Source organism: Oryzias latipes, chromosome 1, assembly GCF_002234675.1.
Source record: "Oryzias latipes chromosome 1, ASM223467v1".
NCBI lineage: Eukaryota > Metazoa > Chordata > Actinopteri > Beloniformes > Adrianichthyidae > Oryzias > Oryzias latipes.
In genome coordinates this window covers 24614021-24623999 of record NC_019859.2, presented here as the reverse complement: position 1 = coordinate 24623999, position 9979 = coordinate 24614021, and the positions used below count along the sequence as shown (strand labels likewise).

At 38.3% G+C, this 9979-nt stretch overlaps 1 protein-coding gene across 2 annotated transcripts; it reads left to right on the top strand.

Annotated features, from left to right (window-relative positions):
• Positions 1 to 264: 264 nt before the first annotated feature.
• LOC101172136 lies at positions 265 to 3358 on the top strand. Of its 2 annotated transcripts, none has more exons than XM_011478317.3 (3): positions 265 to 385; positions 1352 to 1616; positions 2654 to 3358. In XM_011478317.3, the coding sequence occupies exons 1-3, from the start codon at positions 303 to 305 to the stop codon at positions 3320 to 3322; spliced, it is 1017 nt and encodes a 338-aa protein (XP_011476619.1). In that variant the 5' UTR covers positions 265 to 302; the 3' UTR covers positions 3323 to 3358. The 2 variants fall into 2 exon arrangements, with proteins under 2 accessions (XP_011476619.1, XP_004066116.1); XM_004066068.4 differs by having other exon boundaries at positions 267 to 438.
• Positions 3359 to 9979: the final 6621 nt, after the last annotated feature.

Sequence of the window (9979 nt, the reverse complement as noted above, 5' to 3'; positions counted from 1 at the left end):
TCCTAAAACATGTTTCATAGGTTAACTGGTGCCTCTGAATTTCCCCTTGGTGTGGCCCTACAACAAACTGGCAACCTCTTTTCGAAAAGCCCAAAAGAGATTCAGCAGGCTGTGAATATGTATCTATGAAACTGTAAATTAACATTTAATTTTTCATGTTCTAAAGCCACTGTATTTATTGAATTAAATTATTAAGTTGTATGTTGGCTTGAAACATGCAGTTTCTTTGCTGTCCTGTAGATGGCGACAATGCACCTTTTCTCTTTCAGCGGAAACAGGAAGTGCGATCAGAAGTCTCTGGGATGTGGTTGAGTACGGCGGTGGCAGCGATTCTAGCCATCTGTCTTGCTATTTATTACGAGCAGAGGAAACCAGTTGATGACAGGTCGGGTTTCTCTTCAGAAATTGTATGACGTTTACAACTTTACTGTTGCGAAGGTACGTCAGATAAACTGGTCTGGAGCGTTTAACTTTTATTAGGAGGCACGCGAGGAAGCCTGTCATCAATGATTTTTAGCACTTCTTTTTAAAATGAATAAATTATTCACACAAATCATCCACAGTTTGCGCAATGTAATTTTTTGTATCCGCACCTTAGAAGCACTTAGAAACGTGTATTTAGTTATTTTAAAAAAAGTCTTAAAGTGGGAACGCTAGCCTAATCAAAATGTCTTAGTTTCAGCAAACCGAAAGTTACATCCTAACAGTCCAGTGCCGGGGGGATCCCCCCCCCATGTTAAAAAAAAAATCAGAACGAAATTCCATATATAGTATATTTTTTCCTTGTCCAGACCCACACTGTAGGCAAATTTCATCTGCTAAAAGAAATAAAATAGAAATAGTACAGTGTACTGACAAATAAAAATGCGTTATTAAAATATGTGAATAAAGTTATGTATGTGAAACCAAACACAAGTCTCTTCATACCTGAATTTATATCATTTTTAACGAGCATTTAGATCATCATTTCTGTAAACATTTTAGCGCTCCTATGGAAAGAGGGACGGAGCAGCATGGTACTCCCTTTGTCACGTGTTTAGGCATCAGCAATGACTTGTTGCTGTAATGTATTTTCTGCCACATCAGCATTCTTTGTTTTTTTCTTAAATAACTTGATAGTGAGATGTATGTTATTTTTTAATAAAGATGTTAAAGCTATCAATCACTTAAATCAAATTGGAATGCATATGTCAACTTGTTTCAATATAGGATACATTTAGTAAAAATTCTGATTTTATGAATGTAGACAAACGCACCTGTAGAAATCTTAGTGTTGCAACTGTGTTTAAGGAAAACCAAATAAAAAAACCTCATGAATCCCTTTTCTTCTCTTCTTCCTCCTCGTCTGCAGTATGTCCTCCGCTTTTCACCGTCATGTCATTTGGGAGTCACAGGGGCTTGTGGCCTACCTTCATCCTCGACCGTGGACCCCCGGCTCAGTGATCCTGGAGAGCAGCACTCCCAGTCGACCTGGAGGGAGCATCTTCCAGCTGGAGGAGTCGGAGTATCTGTCCTGGCTGCTGGGTGCCAGAGCCGTGGCTGCGCTGCTGTGTGACAGGCTGGCTGTCCAGAGATGTGCGCTGGTCAGCAGACCTCACAAAGACGGGCCCGCTCAGGTAACAACTCATGTGCTGTGAACAAACAGGCCTCTGAAGTGAGGATAGTTATGCAGATTATAGTTATCCATACTACACTGACCAAGAATCAGCTCCCAAGTTTATTAATCGTCACAAAATAAGCTTTTGAATTCTTCATTTCTTTAATACAAAATATTTGATTTAAATAATGGTGTACATCAGTAACATTTATCTCAATATTTTGACAGTTTCTGTCACTTAGTGTCTAACATTAAAGACCCACTCTGGTAATTTTTTGATCTTTTTTAAAGGTGTTCCCAGTGGTCTTTTAAATAGGATAATGTCATTTTAAGACAAAATCCAAAAACCTGCGTTGTTTTCTAGGCTATCGTTTTTGCAGTAATCCATTGGAAATTCACCTCGGAATTGTGGGCTGGACTGTTGGCACGGAGCAACCCCTGCCCCCACTTCCCATCACACAGCAGCTCCCTGATCTGCTCCATTCTGATGCATCCACTTGTAGACGACTAGATCCATGTACTTCTGTACGAATGGAAAGTGCAGATATTGATTGCCATTTTTGTTGCACTGCTAATTTTAGTTTGGGTTATGAGGGGCTGTAAGCTAGTGGGAAAGTGTAAACAGAGAGCTTTCAGTAAAGGGGAGGGGGGAGACCAATCTCGACTTACTAAGGACGTTTAGTTCCAACTTGGGGATGGACTTATTGTTTGATTCATTTTGTTGGAACCAGAAGCAAAGCATTTTGGGTGACGTCACACGCCATCTGTCCAGCTATATTATACAGTCAGTGCTCAGAGGTGAATTCCTAATGAACTATTGCTGCTCTGCTGAAACTATGTCCATGAAAACGACACAGTTATATTTTGGTTTTGTCTTAAATGGCATAATCATAATTATAAGATTTCTGGGAGCGCTTATAAAATAGATCAAAATATGATCGGAGTGGGACTTTAAGATCAAATGTAGCATTCAGGGCATAAAAGGAAATCCCCGTTTGTCAAAAACACTGAAGTCCACCCCGGCTGACGGATGCTTCTTTGCTGTTGTTTCAAAAGATTCGCATCCTCCCTCTTCACGGTCTGGATGCAGAGTGGCGCCCTCACCTCGCTGGAGAAGAGGAGCACAACGCCTACGACCCCGGTTACTGCACCTCCAAGACTGCAGCTCGATGGAGTGACTCCAGCCTCACGGACATCCAGACCAGGATCCGATCCAAACTCCCATTCCAAGATGCTCAACCTAATCTCACTTTCCTTGGGGATGATCCCGCTCATCCTGGGCTTTTTTCGCGCATTGTCCGTGGGGAGGAGCAGCATTGGAGGGTCTGGGAGGATACAGATCATGTGGCTTTTCTCACCCCTTTCCCCAACTCCCCAGGCTTCACAGTGCTCGTCCCACGTCGACCTCTAACGTCCGACATATTCAAACTGGAAAAAAGCCATTATGAAGGGTTGGTGCTGGCTGCCAAGAAGGTGGCTGGTCTCCTTGAGGAGGGTTTGGGTGCCCGGGGGGTGGGGCTTATTTTTGAAGGTTTTGAGATTGATTACGCTCATGCCAAGTTGATCCCACTTTTACCACGTCTATCAGGGACAACAGAAAACCCCACTAAATGCCAGCCTCCCCAGTTTCACCCCACTTATCCTGGATATGTGACATCAGAGGATGGACCGGAGGCCAGCTCAGAAACTTTAGGAGAGATGCACTGTAAAATTATTGATGCATAATTCTGTTAGAAATAAATCTATTGTGTTTTAAAAAACGTTCATTGTGATTTCTCACCTTGGTTCAAGACGAGTATAACCTTCAATATACTACCTTACTTTTAAGTATTAGTAGGACAATAAATGAAAATAATAATGATAACAATAATTAATAATAATGCTATTGGTTATAATGAATAAGAATTATATTTACAGCATTCTGGGGTAGGATATATGTTTAAAATATTTCCACCATTTAACCCCTATCTTAGATGACCCCACCCTTACATTGATGTGTTCTCCCTACCATGACAAAGGTGGATAAAGGTGGAAAGATTTCATGTAATCCATGGACACCAGTGAGGTTCACAAATCATTGAAGAAAAAAGGTTCAGAGCACTGTCTAGTGGGTCTAGATGACCCAACTCCCAATGTTAAAGTGCCTAGGATAGCACAAGGGTTAAACTTGATTCATGTTGATTATGCCTGCAGCACAATGCCAACGTTAATAGCTTTCAGTGCTTCACGTGAACACTCGAATATTAAAAACGTACAAATACAAACTACAATTAACACACCTACAACTTGAAATTATGCAGATTCAAACTAACTAGAATTTAAAACTTACAAATGTTTAAACAGTATGCACCAATCGCATGATATTACAAATATGATTATGCTGTTTTTAGCCAAAACCAAAAAACCGGTGTCGTTTTCCCTACAGAGCGGCATGAGTTCATTTGAAATTCACCTCTGAGTTGTTAGCAGGACTTTTGTCAGGGAGAATCCTTGTGAATCTGCTTCTCATTTACAACAATTTGAATAAAGCAAAACTCAGAAATGCAATTTTAATCCCAATTGTCTTTATAAATGTCCTCCATGATCAGAAAAATGCTATTTGAACATGTTGATATCTTATGATAATATTTTTTTTCGAACATTGTAAAAGAAAGAAAAGAGACTAGATTAAAAAAAGAAAAGAAACAAGAAATATCTGAAAGGAAGTGAGAAAAAGAGAAATCCTTCTATAAATTCTCACACTTATGCCCTAGGGCCTAGACCAAACTTATAACTACACCCAGAGTACCCACTACCTATGAAAGCTGTTTTCCCTCCCTTATGAGTACACTTTCAGATAACAATTACAATTACACATATAGATAAATATACACATAGAAACAAACACAGATGCATTTATCTAAAAACACTTTTGTTTTCATTTAAATCCTATTTCCCCAACACACCCAAGTGCACCCCCACAACATTTACAGATAAATCACTGTTTATTAATCCCCTTTCTATATATTTTTTCCTAAACACATTTATGTTCGGACAGTGTTAAAAATGTAAACTGGGTTTTCCACAGCCTTGCTCCACATATTGATACAAAAAAAAACTTTTTTGTTTGTTTGTGTATGACAAATTTACTTTTTTGAATATTATTTGAGCTGTAAAGTATTTTAACAAATCAAAAAGTTTGAGTTCTTTTGACTGTATAAATAACTTGTATGATTGAGGTAACTTACTTTGTGAATAATTTCTATTGCTCTTATTTTTTCTTGTTGCAATTATTCCACCACACTTCTATGCAATAGGAAAAATGATGGCAGAATAAATGCGCAACATAATTTCTTTTGAACTGAGATGCTTCTGGACAATTTAGTTTGCAGATATCTAACGGGCTTTCCGGTTTAGTTTGTCATCAATGATAACCCAGAGAAATGTATTCATGAATTATTTAAAGCTTCACTCCATTTCTGTGCATGTCAACATTTATATTTTTTTCACGATGATTACCGAACAGCATCATTTTTGTTTTACATATGTTTAGTGAAAGCTTAATTACATCATAGATTGTCTATTTCCTATGTTACAAACAGCATAAACGGAGTGGGTCTTTAAAAATGTTTTCATGAATTTTCCAGGACAAGGCTAATTTCTTGTATAAAGTTTCTCCTCTCAGATCGACCCGCAGCACCTACCTTCCACTCTCTCCATCTTTGTGATGTACAAGAGGGGCTCAATGCTGCAGCTTAGATCCATGATGGAGAACACGCTGATACTGATCTTACAGAAGTAATCGACAAACGTGTAGTACGACACAAAGGGCATGAGCGCCACAGGTGGCAGGTAGTTCACCACAATGATGCCCAGATTGATCAACACTATCCGTAAGGCTTTCTTTTTCACAGGGTGCATCGCCTCTTTTCCTGCCACAGAGCGGCGAAGCACCCAGATGATGGAAATGTTGCAGTACAGCATGACTGCAAAAGCAAAAAGGATAACGCCACTGAAGATTTCTGCCACACTCAAGACTCCCAAAATGGACTTGGTGAGCCCGTGTGCCAGGAGGAGGCCCCAAACCAGCACCGACACGCAGACGCGGGCCATGCCGTCTCGGTAAGTGGTGAATAAAACAGGGTGGACGACAGCCATGTAACGGTCCAAACAGATGCACACCTGCAGTTTCACACAGAACAAAGCACATCACCTGAAACAGCTTTTGTTTTTATCAGCAGTTTAGTTATCTAACATGTCAAATGTTGCACAAAAGGCCAAAAAAAGGTTAACCATATTTATTTGTTGAGATGTTAAGGCATTGATTTGGTTGTGCATAAAAATGTGCACCAGATAACTGACATAATAAAAGACAGACAGTAAAAATACCTTCAATTTTTGGATTTAGTTTTAATTCAGTGGACTTTTGAGAAACTTTTCTCGGTTATGTTTCTGCTTTTTTTTGTTGTGCACCTTTTAGTTTACCTTGTGAACTTCAAATTTTCTCAGTCATTTAAGATCCCCTTTCCCCCCCAGTGGGCTCATTTACATGGACAAAAAAATGTTGTAGCAGACAAAAAACTCTAAAATGTAATGTTTTTTTAAAAGAATATTTTTATTATTTTATTTCATTTTTATATTTAACCATTTTAAAAATGTTTTAGCAATAGCTATCTTATTTTGGCTGTAAAAGGTCTTTATAGGATTTATAAATTAACATTAATATCACGGCACACATTTTGTCATTTCAAGATCTTTTTTTTTAATAGATTTTTGGCTCTTTTATCTATACTCACTATAGTGGACCGCTTGATTACTCACATTAACAATAAGAAAATGTAAATAAATAAATAAAAGATAGTGAGGACTAAACATGCTGTCCTCAAAGTGTTGATCTGACGCTCCAGGTAAAAAAGACGCACACTGTCACATGCACACACACGAACACAAACTTGCACAAAAGGAAAAAAAAAGTTTATTTTTCAATCCATAAATGCTTAGGGGTTCTTGCATTTCTTTCACTGTAGTCCAATTATGTCTCTGCAACTATTTAACAAAAAAAACTGTGTGTGAATGACAAACTGTTAAAATTGCTTCAATCTCTGAGACTTACAGTTGCAAATACTTCACATATGTTTCAAATGATATTGTGTACCATTTTCTCAGTGGCTGGATGGCTCAGTTGGCTGTGTGCAGGACTCGTGCATGGAAAAACCCTGTACAATTGAAGACCCTACACGCCACTGACTAACTATGTAGCCAAGAGGGGGGCTCAAGTCTGGGTCTCTGTGCCAGTCCCCAGCCCGGATAAAACTCAGGATTGTCTCAGGAACGGCATCTAGACTAAAAATCTTTGGCAAACCACCTGTGTCAATCAGTGAGAACTGAATTGCTGTGGCAAACCCTGAAGGGATATGCCGAAAGGTAAGCAACAGATCATGCACCTTTTTCAGCTAAATATATAGACAAAAATTGTTTATTTAACCTATTGTGATGATCAGCATATGTATCGCTATCCTTTGTCGGTGCAGTCACGGTCGGTGCCGGCTCAGCTAAGCGCCACGTAACAAATAGTCAGCTTATTGTGAAAAAAAAAAAAGCGATCTAAACTGAAAAAATAACAAGAATAAAGTACTAAAAACTGATTGAATATTTCTTTCTTTTGTTAGTGACCATGGTATAAGCGGGATAATGGCCTTCAAAGTGTATAATATCAGAAATGAATGCCCTTCGCTGAAGCAACATGACATACATTTTTGATACCATGTTATCAAAACAGAGCTTACTGGTACTAAAGTCCAAAAACCAAAACAAAATGTGATTTGAAAAAAAAATCAATCAAACTTTATGCCAGTTATGTTGAAAAAAATCTATTATGAAAAAAAAGTCTTCATAAAACTAGAAAATTGCTTCAACTATATTCACTTTTTGTCTTCATTTAATAATTTCCCAAATTTTGTGGCGCTGAAATGTTTTTTGCTGTTACATAAACCAACAAAATATTAGCAGTACACCAAGTTTTATTTTTGATCCATCAATAAGTTGTTTTGAGGCATTTCATTACCCATTGGCATAAATTATGGAATAATATGAATATCAGGATCAAGAGATGTCTAGGTTTTGTTTTTATCAGCTATTGGCCTGTAGAAACAGAAAGGATTTTGCTTTCAAGGCCAAGCTAAATTACAGAAAATATAAAACTGAAGTGGGTGGATGCATATTTGTATCAGTAGGGGTTAAGGGGTCAAATATTCTTCTTCCTATTTCCCATTACTGAAACTTACACCAGGTAAATTATGATGATATCATATCTTTAAAAATATGATAATAGCTTTAACAAACATGGTAAATTATATTATAGATTAGTATATTTAATAAATGTATATTTGTCAGCCTGCTGTTTTTTCAGTTTCTTCTTGTAGAAAATTAGATTCAAACTGGTAGATGAACTTACGAGAAAGAGTGGTCCCACATCCTTCATCCCGTATGCAAATCTTACAAAGTAAAAGATGCGATCGTCATGCAGCACTAGTCGGTTGACCATGTCTAGGGGTGTCATCAAGCTGAAGGAGGCATCCAGCAGTGCAAGGTTGAGGATGAAGATGTCCGAGGTGGAAGCGTCATTTTTTCTGGTGATGATCTGCCAGATGACCAGTATGTTACATGGCGCTCCCATTGCGAAGTTGAACACCTTGACCCCGAAGTAGAACACAAACCCATAAGGGGCCACAGAACATTCTGGATGCTCGTACCACGGCAAAGGGGCCTTGAGGTTGGTGGAGTTGGCGTAAATGGTTCTGTTGTACATTTCAGGACAAAGTTCGATGGTGGTGGAAGAAGCTGGGACACAGAAGAAGAAAGTTCAGTTCAATCTGACTCATATGCCATACTGAGTCAGTGTTTGTATTTCATATTTGCAATTGGTAATTTGTAGAAAAGTATCAATCATATCAAAGATCTCACCTTCTCAGTCCTTTGGCCTACTTTCTGTCAGCGGATCCCTGGAACCAGCTCCCAAAGACCAGAACGCATGCAAGCCAGTTATCTGCAGCCTGTTCCAAACATTTTCTTACCCACACTGTTCTGTTTTCAGAGACTGGATTGCTTGGACATACGTGAAGGGTGTGTTGAAATAGAGTTAATGAAGCTGACTAGTGAAGCAAAACTAAAAAGGGGCAAATGTTATCTCATAACCCCGCCTTTGAACCTCTCTTTGTTAAAAAAAAACATGCTTTATTTAGAAAAGCCCTGTTGTAATTGGCTTATTAAATTGCCATTGCGTCTGGTTTTTGTTCTCATATTCCCAGTTGTAGGACTCTAAAGATTTTATGTTATTTTCCCAGAGCAGCTGGTCCATTGTTGTTGGTCCATTTGTGTCTGGTGCAGTTCATGCTGGGGTGCAAAAAGCCTGAAATAAGGTCTTCTCTCATGGGTGTGAAATCTGCAGTAGCACGTAATATAACTTCACCTCACTGAGGCAGCAATGTTCTGTAAACAAGTGATGCAAGGCCAGCAAATGAGAAATCTACTGCAAGATATGACTGAACTGTTAAGAAACTAAACTCTGTTGGGGAAAAACACTAAGCACAGAGTGTGTTGTTTGTTTCCTTTTGCTTTTGTTGTTATGTCCTTAATGTTTGCCAGAACAACTGCACAATACAGGACAATGTAGTTTGGATCGCTTGAACAAAACGTTTCTTTTTTCAAATAGTGGGAAAATGCAAAACTGACCACATTTCTGACACGTGTTTTGATTTTGTTAGGGATTTTAAAATATATTTTGATTTATTATTGATGTCATCTTTTTTTTTTCCGGGGGGGGGGTTAGGGTTAATTTGTTTAGTCTAACTGTTCAGCTCTAGGAAATAGAATGCTGTCATTACACTTTCCACACTTTGATGAATATTTTATTTAAAATCTGACAGGTAGATGCTTTGTCTCCAGCATATGGGCTCCCAGAAGAGCAGGCTTGCTAGTTTGAACATCTCTGTCGAACGCATCCACCAAGAAACTAACTTTGCAGTCTGTCTGACCTTTGCCATAGATCAAATATGGATAGGTCACTTACCTCACAGAAGGTGACCCTTCCCACTTTTGTCTGCTCCTTCTAACCCCACTTTGGCTTTACAAGTCAGTTTTTTCCCCATTAGCTGTCTTAATCTTCTCGTCAACAACTTACTGCATCTCCAGCTTAATCCTAAATGAGCAGTTTTAATGAAAAACCTTTTTATGACAGTTTTAAACATTTCATGTCATGCCTTAGAGTGGACCAACCTTTGCTGGAAATCCAAAAATACATTTAACAGAGAATTACATTTAAAATATGAACAAACACAAAATATAAAAAAATAAAAATAAAATTTTTAAATAAAAAATATAGAAATGTATTAAACATATTAAATG

What these genes read in the sequence shown, in the direction of transcription:
- LOC101172136 (XM_011478317.3), top strand. Translation starts at nt 303, where the DNA reads ATGTGGTTGAGTACGGCGGTGGCAGCGATTCTAGCCATCTGTCTTGCT. An exon ending in AGGAAACCAGTTGATGACAG is followed by an intron (nt 386 to 1,351) that starts GTCGGGTTTCTC and finishes CCTCGTCTGCAG; the next exon opens with TATGTCCTCCGCTTTTCACC. An exon ending in ACAAAGACGGGCCCGCTCAG is followed by an intron (nt 1,617 to 2,653) that starts GTAACAACTCAT and finishes TTGTTTCAAAAG; the next exon opens with ATTCGCATCCTCCCTCTTCA.